Genomic DNA, 23,991 nt, shown 5'->3' with positions numbered 1-23,991 from the left:
GGCAGGCAGTTCAGGCAGCAGAAGGTAGGCTGGGGCAGGGGGAAGCAGCTGGGCAAGAAGCGGATATCGGGGAAGATAGATACCTGACGCAGGAAGGTAGACCATGTGCGGGGATCACGTGGTCGAGGCAAGTGAGTGAGGGAACCAGAAAGTAGCAGCAGTGCCAGAGGTGACATAATGAGTGACTGGGAGAGGCAGGGGCAGCCAGTGGTGTGATTTGTTGGTTCTCCAAACTGCACAAAAAATTAACAACTGGTTCGTCTGAACTGGTGTGAATCAGCTCAATACCACCTCTGTTCTTAGGTATGCCTAGCAATGAGACATTTCTGTTTCTCACTTTCTGTGAGATAGGCCCAGAAATCTTAATATGCATCTCTCTAAAAATGAATGCTTTGTGCAGCCCACGTCAAATTTACCAAGGACTGTTGTTGACATGTAGCTGGTTAATAGTTAAGGATAATTCCAAGTGTTTTTAAGACTTAGACTCTCTTTCACTAATGTCTCTTTGAAGGCATGGGAAAACAGAACAGTTGGAAAGTGAACAAAATTATTCAGTCTATGTGAAAGCAAATTTACAATCTTTTCATTGAGAATACACATTTTACAATAGTGCTTTGGTTTAACAGTCAGAATACATTATTTCTTTTTAAAACATGCTAGTTTTATTAATAACTTATGGGATAACACAAATACTATTATATAAAATCATAGTCCTTTGTACTACCTAGATGTCATCTATGCAGCTTCAAACACGTGCAGCTTTTTATATTTAATATATCAAAGCCCAGTATATTTAGTAATCCAGTCTCGATAGTAAGTAACTTTTGTGTAGACACCAGGCTTATTTGGTTTTCCACATTCATCCCCCCAGCTCACTATGCCAACAAGGTACCACATTTGTCTTGAATCAAATGTCATCAGTGGACCCCCGGAGTCACCCTAGCAGGAGAAAAATCATTGTTAGTTTAAAGCAAAAAGAATAACTATTTAAATAGCCAGCATTTATGTTCATTAAATGTCATCGTGACATTAAAACTAATTTTGTGCTTTTCAACTTGTTTTTTGTATGCATTTTACAAAAGCAAAAAAGTTATGCCCATAATTATCTGATGATTTTTCAACCAACCTGAGAAAGAACCATGAATTTTGTTTGAGACAAAAGAGGTAGTGCATACTCAAAAACTATTATTTTGTATTGTGAACTGTATACAGAAGAGGACAAGTAGCACATGTAGTTTCCAAAGCCAGATATCCCTAAATAAACTTTGATACTATCATTAACAACAATCAAATCCAGAAATCCAATATGACAAGGTGCCATGATTACCTAAAATAATCAATTAAATTTATATAATGCTGATATAATCCTTGAATGCTGATTATAACAGCTGCAATAACAATAACTACATTTGAATATGGATCTCAATAGTCTCTGGAGGAATTATACTTCCTCAAACTATGTTTTTCTAAATGGCAATTCCATTGGAATCCTTGGGCCTGTACGCAAAGATGGAACCCTGTTAAAATTTGTGGTGATGTTGTCCATTGTGTTCAAAGAGGACCTTGACATCTAAAAGGTTGTGGGCTGTCCACAATGTGTCCGCAGGTGGCTGGTAAGGCCTATACGGGCACGAAATGCTCTGGCACATGTTGGGCAGATATGTGTGAGCACCATTGTTCAAAATTTGTGGTAGGATTTGCTTAGAGCAGTAGTTCTTAAACAATGGGCAGTTAACTTCAAGGGCATAATTTGACCAAATCCTGGTAATGGACAAGCTTGTAAATGCTTGTTTGTAAGTCAATGGCAGTAACTGGGACTATTGGGACTGCCATCACTAAACTATTGGAGAATAGTTTGACTCCCTCTTCTTTGTGGCAGCCCCTGAGATATTGGAACACTGCTATCATGTCTCCCCTAGTCCTTCTTTTCATTAAACTAGACATACCAGTTCTTGCAACCCTTCTTCATATGTTTTAGCCTCCAGTCCCCTAATCATCTTTGCTGCTCTTCTCTGTACTCTTTCTAGAGTCTCAGCATCTTTTTTACATTGTGGCAACCAAAATTGAATGCAGTATTCCAAGTGTGGCCTTAGAAAGGCATTATAAAGTGGTATTAACACTTCACGTGATCTTGATTCTATCCTCTGTTTATGCAGCCTAGAACTGTGTTGGCTTTTTTGGCAGCTGCTGCACAGATATGCTGGCTCATATCTAAATGGTTGTCCACTAGGACTCCAAGTTCCCTCTCACAGTTACTATTATTGAGCAAGGTACCACATATATTGTACCTGTGCTTTTTGTTTTTTTACCTTAATTTACCTTACTTGTCTTAGTCCTATCATAGTTGGACTATTGCAATATGTTTTATATCCAGTTGTCCCTTAATACTGTTTGGAAGCTACAGCTAGTCCAAAATGCAGTACTGTAGGCAATGTTGGGCATACCTGAGTAGGGTCTAGGACAACACAATGCAGCCAACTTGGTGCAGCTGACTGGCCATGGTCAATTCGCCATGGAACAAGAATCGCCATGGAACAAGAATTACACTAATATTGAAGAATAGACACTTTAAAGAACAAATGCAAAAGAAGGGACAAAATGAAATGTGAATGACAAAAATTAAAATAATCTTTTAATTATTTTAAATACTTAAATTGAATTGTTGAACTCTCCCATAGTGAGTTGTCCTGTGGTGAGTTGGCCATGTCAAGTTGGCCGTGACAATTTGGTTGCCCTGAGTTGGCCACGACAAATTGGCCATGGCAAGTTGGCTGCAGTGAGTTGGCTGTGCGAAGTTGTGCATTTTGGCCTGAATATTGCCATATGACACAACTGATCCACAAGTACAGGATCAATGTGCTTCAGGTTCCCTTAATCAAATAATGTCATATATTCGGGCCAAAGTATTATTTCTTTATCATGGCACCTGTTGTCTGGAATGTATCTCCCCAGATATTCATATGGCTTCCATCTTGATGATTTTCCAGATCTCATTACAAATTTCCAGGCCTTGAAATAGGATGTTTATCTCTAACACAGGATTTTCTTTTTATTATTTTCTGTTTTTTAAGTGTAAGTTGCCCAGACCCATTTTTGAGTTGGACAGTCTCTAAATCTCATATCTAATTAAATATTGCTCAATATATCAAAATGTGTGTGTGTATGTGTGTGTGAGAGAGAAAATATGTGCATTGTGATTCATCCTTTTGAGATTTTTTTTGTAAAGACTAGAAGATAAGACTAATTTTGACAGATTCAAGGTAATTAGTATTCTACAAAATTGAAATAATGGATTAATAATGCTAGATCATTTTTAACCCACTGGTTGATATAAAATATAAACATACCTGGCAGGAATCAATTCCTCCTTCAAGATATCCAGCACATATCATTCCAGGTTTTATTGCCCCATTGTACACTTCCCTTCTATTGCAGACTTTGGTGTCTATGAGTTTTACTGTTGCTTCCTGAAGGACATTAGGGGTTTCACCTGAACAGAAATATCCAGTTATTTTCCCAGATTATTTGCACTATCACAAGAAAGGCATAAAATAACCTATTAAGCACATTCAATATTTGCTTGTTTGTTAAATTTATATCGTTCCTGTATTACCAGTGACTCTGGGTGATTTACAGTGGTATAAAAGCATAACTATAAAAGCATTAAAATTAATAAAAAACACAACATTAAATAAAGGTTAAAAACCAAGATTATGGATGGTATAGGGGTGGGCTTTTGTCTCTCACTCAACTAACCAACTCCAGCATTACATGCCCATCGGAGGTCCAAGCCCACCAGCATATTAATACATATTTTCACACTATCTCCTTACTATTACCACACCCAACTTTTTAATCTCAATCTGATTTTTCTATGGTTAAGTATGTTACCCAAACAAAGAATATCTAACAGGAACACTGTTCCTGCTAACAGTGGCAATATTAAATAAATTAGTGAGTATTATTCTAAGAACTAAATAGGCATTTTTATAAGAAAAACATAGGTACTAAAACCTGAATAAAGATTAGGAGAACAGAGCAGAATTTTGTCTTTAGAAGATATTAGAAAGGAAAGGATGAGTAGTAATTAACCACGATCACATGATCATGACTCACTGCAATGTCATAATCACAAGCTGGACTCTCAGTCAGGGGTGAAATGCTCCTGGTTTGGACTGGATCGCCCGGTCCAGTAGCGATAGCGGCGGGTGGTTTGGAGAACCAGTAGCAAAAATCCCTGCCCCACCCCCCATGCCCAGCTGAGCCGCGCGATCATCAGAGGTATTTTTTTTACTTTTAAAAGCATTTTTTTCTTTGGGTGAAAAAATGCTTTTAAAAGTTAAAAAAAAAGCCTCTGATGATCCCCCGGCTCAGCTAAGATCGTCAGAACCCTTTAAAAGCATTTTTTCTACAATCTCTTCAACTGAAGAGGTTGTAAAAATGCTTTTAAAAGGCTCCTCTGGAGAGACTTCCGCTGGCAACGCAGGCTTCGCGGACGTTCCCTTGGGATCGTCTGCCCTGGGTTTCGTCAAACCGTCCCTGACAGCGTACATGGGCTGTCAAACGGTTTGTGATTCCCTCCCCCGGATGAAGGGAGAGGGAAGAGTGGTCAGGATTTGGGTAGAGCTCCCCGGGATCCCCTGGAATTTAACCAGGGATCAAGGTGAGAGCTCCCCTATAGCCTGACGAAGCTCCGTGCCCAGGGTGCTTCTGTTTACACAGAACGAGAAGCCGCGACCATCTCTGTGTCAAGATTTATTCCTAAAAGAGAATTCAACACAGACAGAACAGAGCAGGAGGACTAGCAAGAATTTGCAAGTAATAAATCTTAACTTCAGCTCATAAATAGCTTTCCTTTGAACTAACTTTCAACTTGAGTGGATTTAAAATGGCGTTTGCAATAAACAAAGGAAAACGAAACTATAAAGAAGAAGAATATAACAAGCTACTTTTACAAGAACTGTTAATAATTTTTTTCTCCTTTTACCTTTTTCTTTATCACAATGTTTAAGAAGAAAGTTTATTGAAATTTTTCTTTTTCTCTTTTGGTAGATTTTACAGTTTATGAATGGCTCTTAAGCAAACAGAACTAACTATTAAAATCTTGCAAACTTTTTCATTTTAAATACGGAAACTTTTATTTTTTAATTATTATTTTTTTTAATAGAGAATTTGCAAGTAATAAATTTTAACTTCAGCTCTTAAATAGCTTTCCTTTGAACTAACTTTCAACTTGAGTGGATTTAAAATGGCGTTTGCAATATACAAAGGAAAGCGAAGCTATAAAGAAGAGCATAACAAGCTACTTTTTAAAATGAAATGAAATGAACAAGAACTGTTAATGATTTTCACAACTAACTTTCAACTTGAGTGGATTTAAAATGGCGTTTGCAATAAACAAAGGAAAACGAAACTATAAAGAAGAAGAATATAACAAGCTACTTTTACAAGAACTGTTAATAATTTTTTTCTCCTTTTACCTTTTTCTTTATAGTTTTTAAACAAGAGATTTTTACACCAATATATTAAGGATTGGAAAGTCTTTATTGTTAGATGTTAAGCTGATTGGGTGAGCAGATGGAGGAGAATGTGTAAGGAAATGTGTAAGGAAATGTGTAAGATAGAAGACAAGGGGAAGGAGAATGCTTAAGGTGATTTTGATGGTATTTTCTTTTTTTTAATATATATACATAGGGTTTAATTTTTACAACTGACTTATTTTGGGTATATCACTATTTGATATATGTGAGGTATAAAGGAATGGGAAGATGGAATATTGTTTAACTTTTGGAGGACAGATAGAAAAATTTATGGATGTAATGTTGGTATTTGGTTAAATAGAATTTAATTGTTATAATTGATATATTTTGGATATAAGTTATAATTTTAATAATGTTATTTGTTAGATGTAAGGTAAATTGAAGAAATATTAATATTTGTAATGTTATTTGATTTATGTAAGTGATATTTTTGGAGATTGAAAATGTGTAAGGAAATGTGTAAGATAGAAGACAAGGGGAAGGAGAATGTTTAAGATGTGATTTTGATGGTATCTTTTTTTTACATATATATATATATAGGGTTTAATTGTAAGGTAAATTGAAGAAATATTAATATTAGCAATGTTATTTGATTTAGGTAAGTGATATTAAAGATATGAGAAGATAGAATATTGTTTACTTTTGGAGATTGGATAAAAATTTAAGAATTTAAGCTGGAAATATGAATTATGTTTGGGACACTGTTAAGGAAGAAAGGTATATTATAGAAGAATTTTTGATGAATACTGGAAGATGGAATATCGTTTTGGTCTTGATCGATGAAGATTGGATATATATTTGGTCTTAATTGATGAAGATATTTTATTGATGAACTGAAAATACTAACTTAATTGGAAGATTTTGAAGATTTTAGGAGTGGAATGGACTGATATATAATGGACTGGAAGAAGAATGTTTTTTGTTTTGTTTTTGGAAGGGGAGTTAAGGTCTTGACTTATGTTGTATTTTAATTTATGATTGTTAATTTTATACCCTGTACTTTGTTCTGGGAAGTCTCGGGGTGGGAGGGTGGGGGAGGGGAGATGAAGGATCAATGTAAAGGAATGATTGAAGATATGTAATTAAGAAATAGAAATAATTTGAAATGAAAGCGGGGCTGCTCAGCTGCCATTTCAGAAGGGAATGGAGAGGGAGAGGAGGGAGTGAAGGAAGAAAGCAGGTAGGAAAGAGAGAGGTAGAAAGGGGAATGAGAGAGGGTTAGAAAGGGTGGAAGAGAAGAGTAGGGAAAGAGGAGAGGACGTAGAAAAGCGAAGGAGAGGAAGGATGAAGAAAGTAGAAGAAAGTAGAGAAGGGAGGAGGAAGGTTTGTTAAGGAAGGAAGTGGTAGCTGGGCAGGTCCGAATAAGTAACAAATGAAAGTTAATGATTAATGTTGAATAAGAGACTGTATATTGAATAGGTTGTTGGAAAATGAAAATAAAACTTTTTACATAAAAAAAAAAAAAGGCTCCTCTGGCAATCCCAGCTGAGTTGCCTGATCATCAGAGGCTTTTAAAAGCATTTTTTTACAACCTCTTCATCCGAAGAGGCTATAGAAAAAATGCTTTTAAAAGTAAAAAAAAAAGGTGGCCACGCCCACTCAGTCACATTACCCCCCACCAAGCCACGCCCACAGAACTGGTAGTAACAAATTTTACATTTCACTCCTGCTCTGAGTGTCTGGAATGTGATCAGGTGTCATGGGAACACTGCAAGAGCTAAAACTATGCACTGGTCATAAATCCCCTTTATTCAGCACCATCATAACTTTAAATTGTTGCTGAATGAGTGATTGAAACATAAGGATTATATATACAGGTAGTCCTCGAGATGCGACATAATGGAGCCTGACCATTACAGATGCATGTTGCAATAGTCGTTAAGCATCTCATCGAATGACCCCTCTCATCCCTGCTCTCTCCAATGAATTTTTAAATGTTAAACATTAAGCAAAGCATGGGATGCCTTGGGTAGGGAAGTATGGTAGGGGAGGCTCTTGGTCTTTCCAAGGCCTTCCCATCACCTGAGATGCCCAGTGCTCTATCTCTGTCCTCATAAGCTTTTTCCCATTCCCTACTGAGTCCTTCCCAGCCTTACGCCTGATTCTCAGCCCACCAGGCCAAATACTTTCTCCTCACTTATCTTTTGAAGAGTTCTGAGGCCTTCCAGGGTACTGTAATGGATAACTTCAGTGCACAGCTGCATGAGCGATTCCAGAAGCAACTGCCATTTTGTCCAGCCCTCAAAATGGCAATTGTTTTTGGGTCCTTGCCACATGGCCTGAGGACAAAGTACTGAAGGTCTTCCCACAGCTGCAGAAGCTTCTGAAAGCTGCAAAGAACTTCTGCAATGCTATACAAACCATGTTAAGTCAGCAAAATTGATTGATTTATCACATGATCACATTGTGCAATTCCAGAAGTGTCAGCGATTCTGGGATGTGGCTACAGTTTATGGATGCATGTCCAGAAATCTTCAAAAGGTAAGTATGATGGATGATGAGTGTGTAGGGAGCAGGCCAAAGAGCTGCAGGGTCCCAACAAGGTAGGATGGAAGAGAGAAGCAGGGAGCACTGCAGGGTCCCTATGATTGGTCATAAAGGCAAATGATTGCAGGATCACTGCAGCCATTGTAACTTTGAAATGGTGTCAGATGTAGTTTTTGCAGGATGTGTATGTGTTTCTGTTTTAACTTCTAATGTTTATCAAATGCCCAGACATACCTCAAGGACTATCTGTATCTTCAAATATATAGAGCCATTCTGACTGCAGATATACAGATGGCTTTGGGTAGGTTTGTGAAAGTTTGAGTTTACTTGCTTTCGTATTTTCATATTTAAACAGCCTCTCCAAATTTCCAAATATAAAAACAAGGTTCAGTAACCCGTGGCCCCATAATCACAAAATTTTGCTGTACTTTAAGCCAGGGGTCACCAACCTTTCGGACCTCAGGGACCACTAAATTCATAATTTTAAATCCCTCAGACCACTAATATGATCTGCCCAATGGCCGGCTGGGTGGGCGTGGCTATGTGGTCATATGACTGGGTGGGAATGGTCAACTCAATGTCACTCAGTCAAGGGGCGACTGCTGCAGAAGTGGCCACAATCCATGGCAAAAACGGCCACCCTTGCTGGAGGCGCTGGCCAGAGCGGCACCCATAAGGCAGCTGTTCCATGGACAGAATTGCCTGCTGTGACTGTCACCATTAGGTAAGGAGGGTGCGAGGTGTGCAAGGCGTCCGGCTTCTTGTGCAGCTGCAATTAGCTGCAAAAGCAGCCGCACTTGCTGGAGGCAGCGGCCTGAGCGGCACCCGCGAATCAGCTGTGAATGGTGGCCTGAGCGGCTCAACTGATCCGATTAAGGGGCCGAGTAGCCCTGAGGTGACCGGAGAAAGGAAGGCTGCCTCCTGTGCTGGCCATGCCTATCCAATCACTAGGGCTTATTTTCAGGGGAGGGCGTATATTTACACCCATCCCAAAAATCAGGTTTGGCCTTATTTTCCGAACATGTCCTATTTTCGGGGAAACAAAGTATATGGAATACTCCAGAGATAAAGCTGGCAAATGATAAACAAATATATGCTCTGATCCAAAAAAGAATAATATTTTCTTTCTCTCGATCTAAAATGTATAATTCGTGATTAGTGTAAAATACAATAGCCTTCTATATTGGCATGCTTACCCTCGTTACTAAGTGCTCCCCATCCTGTAACCACAGCATCAATATTATATGGAATCCTTTCATTTGAATCTGGGAGACAAATTCGATGAATAGCACTTGTAAACCCTACACTTTTAGTCAACTGCAGAACAGCAATATCATGTTCATGGCCTGTATTCCGATATTTTTCATGAATTATAATTGTTTTGACTAGCCGTATCATTAGAGCAGGTCTTAAATAGGTTCCAAAGCTAACTGTCCATTTATGTGGATTTTTTGCTCTGAAAACAAACAAAAAAGAGAGATGTTACTGTGAATTATCTACTGAAAAAAAATAATTACTGAAAAGATATCAATATTACTGAGATATTACTGAAAAATATATCAATAAAATAATTTTGCATAATAAAGCCACAGGAATGGATGCATGTTATATTTGTTCTCATGTAACAGATTCAAATTGGCATTCTAATATTCATGGTTGCCTAGAAGTACTTAAAAATAGATGTGCTGTATGTCATAAAGATTCAGAGTCCAGAACTGGTTGGTATCCACTGTTGCTTATCCCTTTCCCATGATCCAAATGTCTGTCATGATAAGCATTTAATCTCAAATCATATATTCCTAAACCAACATTTTCTGGAACATAAGAAGGCTACTTATAAGAGATCCAGTGTGCAAAAACAATGGCTTATTATGGTTTATTTAGTCTTCCTATATCCCTCATATAGGAGCCTTGTAGAAGACAACCTGTTAAGAAGAAAAGATGTTGCCTAGGGAAAGATAGTTCAGAAAGAGAAAAGGTGAAGCATAAGACATTTCCCTGGAGATGGTTATTCCCTCAAGAAGACAAATGGAATTCTAGGAATTCTGCATTTGCCCAGAATATGTGTTTCTACTGAAGACCATCTTTATTTATTTATTTTTATTTATTTTATTTTGTCACAACATCATACAAAAAGATTATATAGTATATACACATATAAGCATATATAGGAAGAAGAAAAGAAAACAATAGGACAGGAACGGTAGGCACGTTTGTGCGCTTATGCACGCCCCTTATGGTCCTCTTAGGAATGGGGTGAGGTCAACAGTAGAAAGTTTTTGGTTAAAGTTTTTAGGATTATGGGAAGAGACCACAGAGTCAGGTAAAGTATTCCAAGCACTGATGATTCTGTTGCAGAAGTCATATTTTCTGCAATCTAGATTAAAGCGGTTTACATTAAGTTTAAATCTATTGGTTGCCCTTGTATTATTGCAATTAAAGCTGAAGTAGTCTTTGACAGGAAGGACATTACAATAGATGATTCTGTGAGTTAAACTTAGGTCTTGTCGAAGGCGACGGAGTTCCAAGTTTTCTAAGCCTAGGATTTCAAGTCTGGTGGGATAAGGTATTTTGTTGTTTTCAGAGGAATGGAGAACTCTTCTTGTAAAATATTTCTGGACACGTTCAATTGTATTGATGTCAGAGATGTGGTGAGGGTTCCAAACAGGTGAGCTGTATTCTAGAATTGGTCTAGCAAATGTTTTATATGCTCTGGTTAGTAGTGTGGTGTTTTGGAAAAGAAGCTACAAAATTAGGTTTACAACTCTTAGAGCTTTTTTGCTATGTAGTTGCAGTGGGCTTTGGCACTTAGATCATTTGACATGAAAACTCCAAGGTCTTTAACGGGATGGGGTCGTCTGTAAGGTAATGTCCATCTAGTATGTACTTAGTTTTAGAGTTCTTTTTCCTATATGTAAGACTGAGCATTTGCTGGTTGAAATTTGGAGCTGCCAATTTTAGACCAAGCGGTTAGATGGTCAAGGTCGTTTTGAATGATAGAAGTGTTGTCTGTGGTGTTAAATAGTTTGACATCGTCAGCAAAGAGAACACAATTACTTGAGATATGGTCACAAAGATCATTAATGTATAGAATAAAGAGTGTTGGTCCAAGGACGCTGCCTTGAGGAACGCCACTCTTGACAGGAACAGGATTTGATAAAGCATTGCCAATTTTGACCACTTGTTGTCTGTTAGACAGAAAAGCAGATATCCATTTGTGGAGGGGTCCTGAGATGCCATAGGATGTTAGTTTAAGGAGAAGTTTATCGTGTACTACTGAGTCAAAAGCTTTGCAGAAGTCTATGTAGATTGCATCTATTGATTTGCCTTGATCTAGATTTGAAGTCCATATGTTTTTGCAGTGGAGAAGTTGTAAGTTACATGATAACTTTTTCCTGAAACCAAATTGTTTGTTGGAGAGTAGGTTGTTAGTTTCTAAGTGTGAGGTATTGGATTGATTGATGATAGATCCCATGACTTTGCAGGTGAGCCAGCAAAGGGAGATCGGTCTGTAGTTTTCGACTAAGCTGGGGTCTCCTTTTTTGAAGATGGGGATGACTGTGGCTAGTGACCAAAGTTTGGGAAGAGAACTGGTAGTGAAAGCTTTATCAAAGATAATACTTAGGGGTTCAGCTATATTAATGGAAAGTTTTTTTAAGAAATATGCACATAGTCCATCGGGTCCAATAGAAAGCGATGGTTTTAAGTTGTGAAGAGCTTTACCAACGTTGTCTTCTGTGAAATCTATATGAGTTAAATCATCATAGTCATTGCTGGTTCGTTTGTGGAATGTTGGATATGTGTTATCAGAGTTAACAAAAACTGAGCCAAAGAAAATGTTGAAGAGGTTTGCTTTGACTGTTTCGTCATTGCATTCTTTGTTGTTAGAATCTTTTAGTGGGCCTTCTACATTGTCATATATTTTGAATTGTTTAATTTTAGACATCAACCAAAGCTGTTTAGTATACTAATTAAAATATATCGTAATTATTCTCATTTCAAAACTTACTCTCTGAAGCAATGTGCTGCAGATAGAAGCCATGTGTTGCTGATCAATGTTGCACCACAGCGATGGATGTTGTTTCGCTGGAGACTGGCTTGCCATGGCCATTCTCCAGATGTTACTCCTCCAGTAATTCTTGATGATCCTAATGATCTGTTATTTCGAAGCCCACAGACTATTAAAACCAAGGAGAAAAAATATTTTTCCGTTATGATATACATTGATCATTAAACTAATCAGAATTGTAACAACAAAGACAAATCAAAGTTTACTCACATCTATCTATCATTGTCAGCTTTACTGCAAAGCTCTGTAGTATCAAAATTCTACAAATCAGTACCATCAAGGGCTAATCAAATTCAAGCACAGTAAGGTGTGTGTGTGTGTGTACTGCTAAGCTCTGTAAAATTAGTAACAATTCCTCTCAGTCAAAATTCAGCCAAAGTACTTTAAAAGCATATCAAACTATAAAATCAATAAATGGATGAAACCCAAATTTGTAGAACTCTCTCAACTAATCAGAAGCCATACCATAAGGAATCATGTTGAATGATTTCTTGTACTGTTTTCAAAGCAATTACATGGCAGTTATTGCTGTAACCGTTAGGCAATATTACATATACGGATAGAACAGAATAATATAAAATTCATCAAATCTGCCTGGGAAATCCAGCAGTATAGCATGAATGTATTTTAAGTGCAAGTCTTATAGAACGACAGAGTAATAAAATACAACTTACCATTTCAGTTTCCCCAGATGTACAGTTTGACTTTTAAATTTTTAAATATGTATCTTTTTAAAAGCACAAATGGGAGAATATAATATCTAGCCACAAAGATAAGTATCATTCAAAGTTGCTGGTTCCCATTTGGAATTTTTAACTCAACCTTTCTTCTGTGATTCCTATTCAGATGGTTGTAGAGTTTCTGTAAGTTTAACTATTTGCAGAAGAATTTATTTATTTATTTAAATCATTTGCCTAGCTGTCCATTTTCTAATCAACTCTTGGCAGCTCCCAATCAATAGTGAATCCCAAGTCAATATGGAACTTTGCCAAAAGTCTATGTGATTGCAACTTCATGTCAATTTTGGTTTTATAAAGTCAAAATAAATGGGACTCACTAAACCAAAATGAAAAAAAAACCTAGATATTAAAACAATGACTGTTTTCTAGCTCTCATTTCTAAATTGGCCACCTCTAGGGTGAGTGGTGGTTTGGGTAGCAAAAAAATTTGTCCTCAGGAACATAGTCTGAACTGTCACTATTTCCTTTCTTTTTATGTAGATTCCCACTTGTACTCTATAACAGGGGTCTCCAACCTTGGTCCCTTTAAGACTTGTGAACTTCAACTCCCAGAGTTCCTCAGCCAGCTTTGCTGGCTGAGGGACTCTGGGAGTTGAAGTCCACAAGTCTTAAAGGGACCAAGGTTGGAGACCCCTGCTCTATAAGGAGTTTTGCCTCAAATAATTAGATTACATTGCCCATATTCCCAAAGTCTGAATTATAGTAATAATTGTTTACATTTATGTAAAAGGTAACCAAAATGATCCAGCTGCATTAGTTTATCACCATTATCAGCTTATTGAGCATAGCCCACAATCATACATTAAAGACATAAATCAAACGCTAAAGATTGCCTGGAGTTTGAAGGTATATTTGAAGATGAAGAGATGAAGAATCTTCAGATCTGGGTATTCAATATCTAACCAAATTTTAGTCTCATGCCATGTAATAGGAAAATACATTCACAAATCCCAGTCTTCCTTGTGTGAGGCATTCTTAGGCTTTAAATATTTACGTTATCTTTTTGACTCCATTTTGAGAATAATTATATGTAATAAACTTAAGTTTTCATCCATTATTTAGTGGGTTGTTGTTGTTGTTGTTGTTGTTGTTGTTGTTGTTGTTGTTGTTGTTGTTGTTATTATTATTAATTATTATTATTATTATTATTATTATTATTATTATTATTATTATTATTATTATTATTATTATTATTATTATTATTATTTAGTGGGTAATTTTTCTTATTAAAAACCTTATGGCAATTTCTCCCTAAGAATAAGATGTAACCCAGAAAGGGTTACCCAAACCCATTTTGCTTTCAAAATTCCAGAAAGGAGTTAAGCAGCGATGCATTCTAGTACTCAGTCAATTCCTGAATTCATTCTATGACCAAAGCCTATGAGTAGCCAAATCTCCATCCTTTTTGCTTGCCTGCCTTAATATTACTATCTTATTATGTGTTGATATGCAGCAATCAATCTTCACAATCCAGCTGGCTTTAAGAGAGCCATAATAGCTATACTCTAATACTGTAGGGCAGGGGCCCACTGGCCGGATGCGTCATGTGCTGGCCCAGCCCCTGCCCAGTTTACTGAAGGGGGGAAGTCCCGATACATCACGTGACATCGCTGTGATGATGCAAGTTTGACATCCCTACTGTAGAGAGAACATGTTGGTTATTAGTGGGATGGGATGGGAGGGAAGGGAAGAGAAGGAAAGGGAAGGAAAGGGAAGGGAAGGGAAGGGAAGGGAAGGGAAGGAAAGGGGGAAGGAAAATGATATTTGCCCAAAACACAAAATTATAGAGGTGGACAATGCAGGGAAATACCTGAACAGGCCTATAACTTCAAATATCTGGGAATAGACCATATGATGATAGACCATATGATAGACCATATGATGATCTGAAGGGCTCATATCAAGCAAAGAACAGAAAAATACTCTTTGGCTATTAAAAGATTCTTTTCTAAAGAAAAGAACTGATTACAGCTGCTTTCACTAGTTGAAACACTCATATTTGTAGCATTCATTTCAATACTACTCATCAATATATCATTAGCATTCTCATTAGTATGCCTAAAACATTCCTTTCAAAATTTAAATTCTGCTAAAATGATCTCTGTGTGTTTGTATACATTTGACCATAAGTGTATTCGTTAATTCTCAGACTGAGAAAGAAGACAGTTATATAGGCACAAGCTCCTTTCTATTATAAGTGGAGACCAGCTAGTTTAGCAGTAAGACAATTGATCTTCCAGCATGGAAAGCTATGGTCTGTGCATTTCCTTTTCAGGAATTATGAATGATGCCTGGAGGCTGTGGAGTCTTGGATAGAGAATAACTTGACTGAATCCTGGCAAGACTGAGTGGCTTTGGGTGCATGAAGCCTTAGGATCCGAGATTTTGTCATCTCTAATTCTGGATGGGGTTGTATTTCCCAGTTCATAGCTTGTGGGTTCTCCTAGACTCACATCTCCTGCTCAAAGAGAAAGTAGTGAGCATGGATTAGGAGAGCAGAATGAACCAGCCTCCAAGGACACCTGGCTTGGGAACCAAATGCGAAACAGCGATGAGAGGCGCCAAACATCTGAGTCATTCCCAAAACATCCAAAAGGTATCCTATTGGTCAGTGATGGACTGGTCAAGGAGGGCCATGGAAAGGGGGGAAAGTGTAATCTTTGTGCAAATATTTTACTTTCACTGCAACCACTTATCTTTAGTAAAAGAACGATAACTTCAATCAAATGGAGTCAAGGGTCTTTCTTTCCTAGAACCCAAAGTTGGGCAGGTCTGACATTAAGCTAGATCTGTAATAGGAATCAACCCAGAGATACAACTATATTATGGGGACTGTGCACGAGATGTCTGTCCAAGAAAAGGACCAAAAGCTGTGGCAAAATCCTAAACTGGGGAAGATTTCCCTAGGGGAGGCGGAGGCCTGTGACAACCAACTGAAACACCATTGGTCGTAAAGAAGGACGACTGAGAGGAGAGACCCTCTGGCACAACATTCATGTGGAGAAACTGAGGAAGCTGCCAAAAAGAGCACCAAAGAGGAAGGTGGCACAACGCCAGCCACCACAATGATGTTCTCATCGAACAGACCATTGAATTGCTGAAGGGAGCCTTTGACAACCATCAAGCTTGTGAAGCTCTTTCCTCCTGTCAAGGGCCAAGGGTGTGATGGCATGGCTGCACCTGCTGCCGCTATGGCACCTACTTCCTGGCACCATAATCAGCATCAGCTCTGATGACTCAGCTACTGCTGCCAGCTACTCAGTGGGCTGCTCCACTGAGAAGAAGAGACTGCAGACCATCAGCTCTGGGGGTGAAGCTTAGCGGAGACCCAAAGCAGCTGGCAATTTCCTAACCCAAGTGTGGACCTATATGCAGGAATATGGAGCCGAGCTGCCAATCAAAGGGGTCAAGGTATGAACCTTGGCACTAGAGAAGAACATTGAGAAGTGGATGGTTGCCCTACACAACAATGATGCCCCAGAGCTGTGCAACTTCAGTAAGTTCAGGATAGCTCTCTGGAAGAGATTCAAAGACCTCCTTGTGAGCGGAAAGTCATAACCTGAATCAAAACCATAAGTCAGAGTCTGTGACCTGTGGTTGCCTACACCCAAGAACTTTTCACAACTTGCCCGACTGACTGCAAGACATGCTGATAGAATGTTTCCAGGACATGCTGAATGATGATGTCTATAACACCTATATCTCCAGGACACCCCACACACCCTCCATTTGCCTCGCCAAATATCTGAGCCATTCCAAAACATCCAAAAGTCATCCTATTGGATACAGATGGACTGGTCAAGGGGGAGGCCCAGGGAAAGGAGAAAACTGTAACCTTTGTGTGGGAATATTCAGATCTACTGTAGCTTTACTTTCGCTGCAACCACCTACCTTTAGTAAAAGAATCTATTACTTCAATCAAATGGAGTCAAGGGTCTTTCTTTTCCAGAGACCTAAATTGGGGCAGGTCTGATACCAAGTTTATATTTATCTAGAATGTCCAGTAACACTAGATTAATATCACTAGTTTGCAACCTATTTTAAAAGGATACTTCTATCTGGCATAAGCAAAATGATGTATTTACCATATACTTACTGTCACTGAAGATTCTTTGAGCCATTTCTCCCTTCATATCTGGGGGGGAAGTAAACAAGATTAGATTACCAAGATTAGAAGACTGAGATTAGAATAATAAAGAGAATAATAAAGAGAATTATGTCAAGAATTCTTGAAATTCTTGAAATTGAAATAAAGCTGCTGAAAAAATATTAACTGTTCAAAAGAAGCAGACCTAACAAAAGAGGAGATGGAGTTGCATTATGTGTAAGAAATCAATGCAACTCAACAGAAATGCATAAAACCAAGGATAAAAGCCTCCTTGAATTCATATAGTGTAATATAAAAGGAAAAAAAGAATGACATTGCAGTAAGTGTATAGGCCATCCAATCAAACAGAAGAAATAGATGAACTTTTTGCTAATCAATTAATGTGTAAAGGACTAACACATAATAGTAATAGGGGATTTTACCCTGATATCAACTGGGAAACAAACTTCATGAAGTGGAAGATCAAACAGGTCCCTGGGTCCTTTTTTTTTTCTTTTTTGAAGATGGGAACCACTTCAGCCCTTTTCCAATCATCTGGTAGTTCCCTGGTGCTCCAGAATTTTTGAAAGATATGCTTCAGTGGTTCTGAGATCACGTCTGTCAGTTCATTCAGAACCTTGGGCTGTAATCCAATCCATCTGGTCCTGGTAATTTGAATTCGTCTAGAGTGTATAGATGTTGTTTTACCATTTTCCTTTATCTTTACCTTTTGTTAAAGACAGATGTAAAAAATGTGTTAAGAAGTTGTACTTTCTCCCTTTTGCTCGTCACCTTCTTGTTGTTTTCTCCCTTAAAAGGACCAATCGTTTCCTTAACCTTTTTCTTCTTTTTTACTTATTGAAAGAAGTTATTTTTTGTTTTGACATTTTTTGCAAGCCTTAGTTCATTTTGAGCCTTACCTTTCCTGACTTCATCTGCAGGCTATTTGCTGATAGCCTTCTTAGTTATGTGGCCCTCTGTTCACTTTTTATATGCCCTTTTTGTCCTTTACTTCATCAGAGAATTCTATGTGCAGTCTTCTTTTGAGATCTCTTATTTTTCATCTTCATTGGTATTGTGCTAGACTGGGCTTTTATAATCTCACTTTTCAAAGTTTTCCAAACTTCTTCAGTTGTTTCCTCCTTGAAGATTTTCATCAATATTTCTTATGCACTCTCTGTTTATTAAAATCAGTTCTCTTAAAATCCAAGACCCTATTTTATTTTTTTACTCCTTGTGCTTGCATAATGTTGAACTCCAATATTGCATGGTCACACATACCCGAAGTCCCTATGATTTCAACCCCTTCTTTCATTTTATCTTTGTTAATAAGAATTAAGTCTAATATGTCTGACTCTTTCCTTCTCTACCTTTTGGGAGACAAAGTCAGCTAGGTTTCTCAGGAATCTGTTTGATCTACCACCAGGGTAGGTAAAGTCCCCCATTACTATTGTGATGTGCTTCCTACATACCTTAGTTAACTGATTAGCAAAACATTCACCTATTTCTTCTGTTGGTTGGGTATCCTGTAGTATACACCTATGGCAATCTCATTCTTTTTTTTTGTATTGACCCAAATGCGTTCAAGACCATTTTCATCATTGTTCTGCTGTGTTTCTATAGAGATGTAGTTATTTCTTATATAGAGCACAACTCCACCTCTTTTATTAGGTCTGTTTTTTAAAAATCCCTCCAGTTGTATATTCATGCATGGATTTTATCCCATGCATGAATATACAATAATGGCAACACTAACACCTCCCCTCATGTATTTAGATTCTACTTCACCCTGTTTGTTCCCCATACTTTGTGCATTAGTATATAGGCATTTAAATCTCTTTTAACCATATGTTTGTTTTCTACATAACTTGTTTTATGTCTGAGTTGCCCTTCTTACGACCTGTTTGATTAGTGCACATGGTATGGCACACACACTATCAAAAGCTTTATCTATCTTAACCTTAATATTCTTAACCACACAAACATTTATATTAGAAACACTGTCAACTCTATTAGCTTTAAATTGCTTTAAATTAAAATGTTCTCTGTGCCCATTATTCAATCTAAATCTTCTCCAGAGAACCTTTGAATTTAATACTAAATAGCTCAGTCCCTTTCTATGATGGATGCAAATCATCTTTTTTATATATATCAAACATCAAACATCATGACTTATATAACCAAAACCTTTCAGTTTGCGCCACTCCTTTATCCACCCATTAAACTCCAATACACACTGGTTTTTCCATTTTACTGAGCTGAGCATCGGGCATCCCACTTCTCTTGCGCTGGCTGCTGCCATACACACAGCTGATTGGTGCTCCAACAGGGATTCTCTGGAGCGTGGCTGCAGTCGCTAGCACCACGGATGTTCCCCCCAGTAAGGCAAACCCTTTCTACCCACCCCCAGTAAGGCAAACCCTGAGGTTTGACAATAAGGCTGGCATCAGGAGGAGAAGGAGAAGCCACTGCTTTGACAGCGCGAATGGCCTCCACCGTGGATCCTGGGCAGCACAGCTTCGGGGCCTTTCCTGATGGCGGTGGTGAGGCAGGCAGGCAAGTGGGCGCAAGGAAGCAACTGGCCGGAACTAACCAGCCACTGTGTTTTGGGTTCCAGGTTGGTGCAGGAGACTTTCCATGCCCAAATCGGGGTGCGGGGTGCATGCACAGGGGGCTGGGGTGCATGCGCAGGGACACATAAAAAATGAGGTGGAGCCCAAGTTGGCTGGCTGGGCTCTGTGTTTTCCTCCCGGGAATCCCATGGGAAAGCCTTCAAAAACCTCAGCTTTGTGTACATGCTTAGAGCCGCTCTTTGCTGTCCTCCATTGCTCGGGTTTCAAGTCACGGCATTCTTTGTGCTCTTCCTCTGGATTGTTTGGAGGGGAAAGGGAAAAGAAGGGGGAGGGGAAATCACAGCTTGCAGGAAGTGTTTGAAAAACTCACCCATTTCCGGCCTCCAGAGGGCCTCCGGAGCCTGAAGAGAATGTTTTCGCCGTCCCAGAGGCTCAAAGAAAGCCTCCGGAGTCCAGAGAGGGCAAAAACACTCCCCCACACACTGTGGTGTAGGAGGCCGACTAGACCACACCCACCATGGCTATGCCCGCCCAGCAACCGGGCAGAGAACCCCTTGCTAAAAATTTTGAAGCCCACCCCTGCATTGGACCATAAAGATCTGAATGATTTAAGTTTAGGCTTTTTTTAGCTCTGCTGTTACTCTGCTTTGAAAAGCCTTTTCTTATTATTTTTCCTTTTATACAGCTGGTGCATTTCATTATTCGATCATATGGACTCATTTTTATTCCACTTGTATAGTCATTCTAAGTTAATTTATTTATCATGTCAGGACTTCAGTGCCCAAGTTTATTTATTTATTTATTTATTTTATTCAATTTTTATACCGCCCTTCTCCCGAAGGACTCAGGGCGGTGTACAGCCAAGTAAAAAATCACAATATCAATATTAAAAGAAATTAAAACAAGCATATTATAAAATGGCCAGATTTAAAACGAATTAAAATATTAAAATATAAATAACCCAATAAAATTTTAACCCAATAAAATTTTAGGCCAGTCCCGCTTGAATAAATAAGTGCGTTTTCAGCTCACGGCGAAAGGTCCGAAGATCAGGTATTTGACGTAAACCAGGGGGAAGCTCATTCCAGAGCGTGGGAGCTCCCAAGAGAAGGCCCTGCCCCTGGGGGCCGCCAGCCGACATTGTTTGGCGGACGGCACCCTGAGAAGGCCCTCTCTGTGAGAGCGTACGGGTCGGTGGGAGGCGAACGGTAACAGCAGACGGTCCCGTAAGTAAGTACCCGGGTCCTAAGCCATGGAGCGCTTTAAAGGTGGTGACCAAAATCTTAAAGTTGCCTGTGCCATGTGTGAATGCAGTTTGAATGTTTTCCTCCTTAGCAGTATTAACCACCGCATTGCAGTTCAGCTGATAAAGTTCATCTATAATTGTAGCTTTTGCAAGATATCCCTCTTTTTTTTGATGGCACAATTGTCTCCTTGGAAGGTCACTACATTACCTTGTTTCGTGAACTTCTTCACTGACAAAAGATTATTTTCAAGAGCAAGGACATACAGGACATTTTTCACAAGTATCTTTCTGGTTATACTCTAGAAAATAGGACAGTAAAAAAAGTCATCTCCTAATCCTTCCGATTTCATTATTTTCCCTTTAGTTGTGGTGATTTTTTTCTGTTTTACTCTGGTCAATGTGAATAAAGAAATTTCTGTCATTTGTCATGTGACTGGTAGCTCTTAAATCCACACATCATGCTTGCAAATATGAGGTGTAATTTTTGAATTGAAAAGTGAAAAACATTTATTATCTGAAGCAAAATTACTTTCCTCCTTCACATTTTAGGCTTTTTATAGTTTAGTTTGTTTTTGCATTCTAGCTTGTCCAGATTCTGGATTCTGCTTTTAAATAGCCTTGTTTCTTGCACACAAAGGATTCGTGTGTTTTTTACTGTGTGTAACTGTTTTTATTTCTATTTTTTGTCTTTAAAGCAGACTCTGCGACAGAAGTACTGTCACTATTAATGCTTTCTGTTTTATACTTATCTTTATCCATATTAGAGGTGGATTTCAACAGGTTCTGACCAGTTCTGGAGAACCAATAATGGAAATTTTGAGTAGTTTGGAGAACCAGTAGTAAAAATTCTGACTGGCCCTGCCCCCATCTATTTTCTGCCTCCCAAGTCCCAGCTAATTGGGAGGAAATGGGGATTTTGCAGTAACCTTCCCTTGGAGTGGGGTGGGAATGGAGATTTTCCCCCGCCACACCCACCAAGCCACGCCCACCAAGCCACACCACACCCACCAAGCCACACCCACAGAACCGGTAGCAAAAAAGTTTGAAACCCACCACTGATTATTTGCCCTTAACATATTCCAATATCAGTTCATCATCTGGATGTGCATCAAGTGCTGTGCCAAGCATTTCATAACTTTCTGGTAAACCACTAAGTAATAGCGCTGGCGGTAGGAAACCTTTTATTTCTTCTTCTGTAACTCTCAGGCATTCAACCATTTCCAAGGTCTGCCTTATGTAATCCTGCATATCCTGCACTTTCATCAACTAGGTTTGGTATAGCTTTCTAATCAAATACAGTTTATTGCTGAGATTAGTTCTTTCGTGGACCTTTTGTAATCCTTCCCACATTTCTTTAGCAGTTTCAAACTTACTTATATGTATGATTGGATAATCTTATATGCTAAGAGAGATTGTGCTCTGAGCTTTCTGAGCTTTCTCTATCCACTCATCTGAAAGGTGTTCTAGTCTTTCTTCATTTATACATTTCCACATATCTTCTTTTATTAGCAGCATCTTCATCTTAAATTTTCAAGTTCTAGTTTGACAGATTTGCAAATGAAAGCTTTGTTGAAGCTGTATTACTGGCCATTTATTTTCTTTTATTCTGCTGCAGTCTTCTTTCTGTTGCTGTATATTATTTGCTATAGCTGGCTATGAATGGGCACATAACCTGTTAAAAATTCTGTATATAGCCCTACATAATAAACAATGCACAGTCCACATGTGCTTTCTGCTTAACTGCAAATGTTAAGTTCAGGCAGAAATGCTTGTAGCTCTGTTTTATTTCTGGGGGTGGCCGCTTCCTTAATAGCCTTAACCTTACTATTTGTGGCATGTATCCCTGAGCCGTCAATCATGTAACCCAGAAACTCAACCCTAGGCACTGCGATCTGGCACTTCTCCTTTTTTACTTTGAGTCCAACGTCTCTAAACTGTGTAAAGACAATTCTTAATTGGTCAAGGAGCTCAGATTTGTTTACTGCGGACACCAGAACATCATTGAAGTAGGGCACTATCCCAGGAATTCCCTGTAATAATCGTTCCATGATGCTCTGGAACAGTCCTGGTGCTATACTTACACCAAATTGTAAACAGTACATTTAAAGGCACCTCTATGGGTCATGATTGATTGTGCCTCATCTGTTATGTCATTGACTGGCAGCTGTTGGTAAGCCTGTGCCAGGTTGAGTATTGCTAACGTATTTCCTTTCCCCAGGGAGTGCAGCCAGTGCTGAAAGATTGGTACGGGATAGGTGCTCTGCTGGAAGGCCTTGTTTATTGTACATTTGTAGTCTGTGCAGATGCGGACTGAGCTATAAGATTTGATTGGTGTGACAATCAGGGTTTCCCACCTGACATGATCAAGCGGCTCAAGGACCCCTTGGCCAATTAATTTATCTAATTCAATATCAATTTTGGGTTTTAGGACAAGGGGAAACCTTTGAGGTTTCAATCAGATAGAAGCAATATTCAGGTCTAGACTAAACGATATAGCCATGCCCCTATACTTGCCCAGGCTGCCATTGAACATGACCTTGAATTCTCTGATCAGTTTGTCCGCACTGTCATTGTGGACGTTTCCAGTGTTGATTCCAGTTACTCCCATGCCCAGGGCCTCAAACCAATCCAAGCCGAGCAGGCTTGGTAATGTGCCTCTGACCACAGTTATTTTCAGGGGCCCAGAAAATCCCTTGAATGTGAGTTTGAAGGTTCTGCACCCTATAACAGGGATGCAATTCCCTTGATAGTCTCTCAGAAGGATTCTTTGTGGTTTAATGTCCTTTTTTGATATACTGGCACTGCCTTCTGGATAGTCACCGAGGATACAATGGTGAGGGATGACCCAGTATCTATCTTCATTTTACAAGGCAAACTCTCAATCTGTACTGTGAAGCTTCTTAGCTTTGGATTTATGTGCTTGTCTGATCTTAGTTTGGTAGGCATTTTTTGCTTCTGCCAGTCTGTCATCTCTCCACTGGGGCTTCCATGAGAGTGATCTTTGGGCTCCCATTGGAGTAGCATGTTGCCGTGTGCAAAATATGGTGGGTCAGACCCTTGCTAGATGTCCTTTTCAGTCACATCTCTGGCAGATGGTATCTCAATGTCTGAATGCTGTCTTGGGGTGCTTGCCCCCACACCCAGTGCATAGCTGCTGCCTGTCATCAGGTTTGGGGCCAGGTTTCTTCTTTTCTGCCCAGAGGCAGAAAAAGTCATCTTCATCATCAGTGGACTCTTGGTGCTCAGCGC

The 23,991-nt window shown here is 38.9% G+C and overlaps 1 protein-coding gene across 1 annotated transcript; it reads right to left on the bottom strand.

Moving 5' to 3' along the window:
- Positions 1 to 566: 566 nt before the first annotated feature.
- On the bottom strand, positions 567 to 23,766 carry LOC131198203 (transmembrane protease serine 11C-like). Its single transcript, XM_058182701.1, has 7 exons — positions 23,539 to 23,766; positions 23,257 to 23,434; positions 16,933 to 16,971; positions 12,037 to 12,205; positions 9,224 to 9,483; positions 3,348 to 3,490; positions 567 to 939 (listed from the first exon to the last, which is right to left on the bottom strand). The coding sequence occupies exons 1-7, from the start codon at positions 23,764 to 23,766 to the stop codon at positions 778 to 780; spliced, it is 1,179 nt and encodes a 392-aa protein (XP_058038684.1). The 3' UTR covers positions 567 to 777.
- Between the last annotated feature and the right edge of the window lie 225 nt (positions 23,767 to 23,991).

The sequence above is a fragment of the Ahaetulla prasina genome, chromosome 4 (genome assembly GCF_028640845.1).
Source record: "Ahaetulla prasina isolate Xishuangbanna chromosome 4, ASM2864084v1, whole genome shotgun sequence".
Lineage (NCBI taxonomy): Eukaryota > Metazoa > Chordata > Lepidosauria > Squamata > Colubridae > Ahaetulla > Ahaetulla prasina.
The sequence above is the reverse complement of the archived record's forward strand: the minus strand, read 5'-3'. Positions and strand labels throughout refer to the sequence as shown.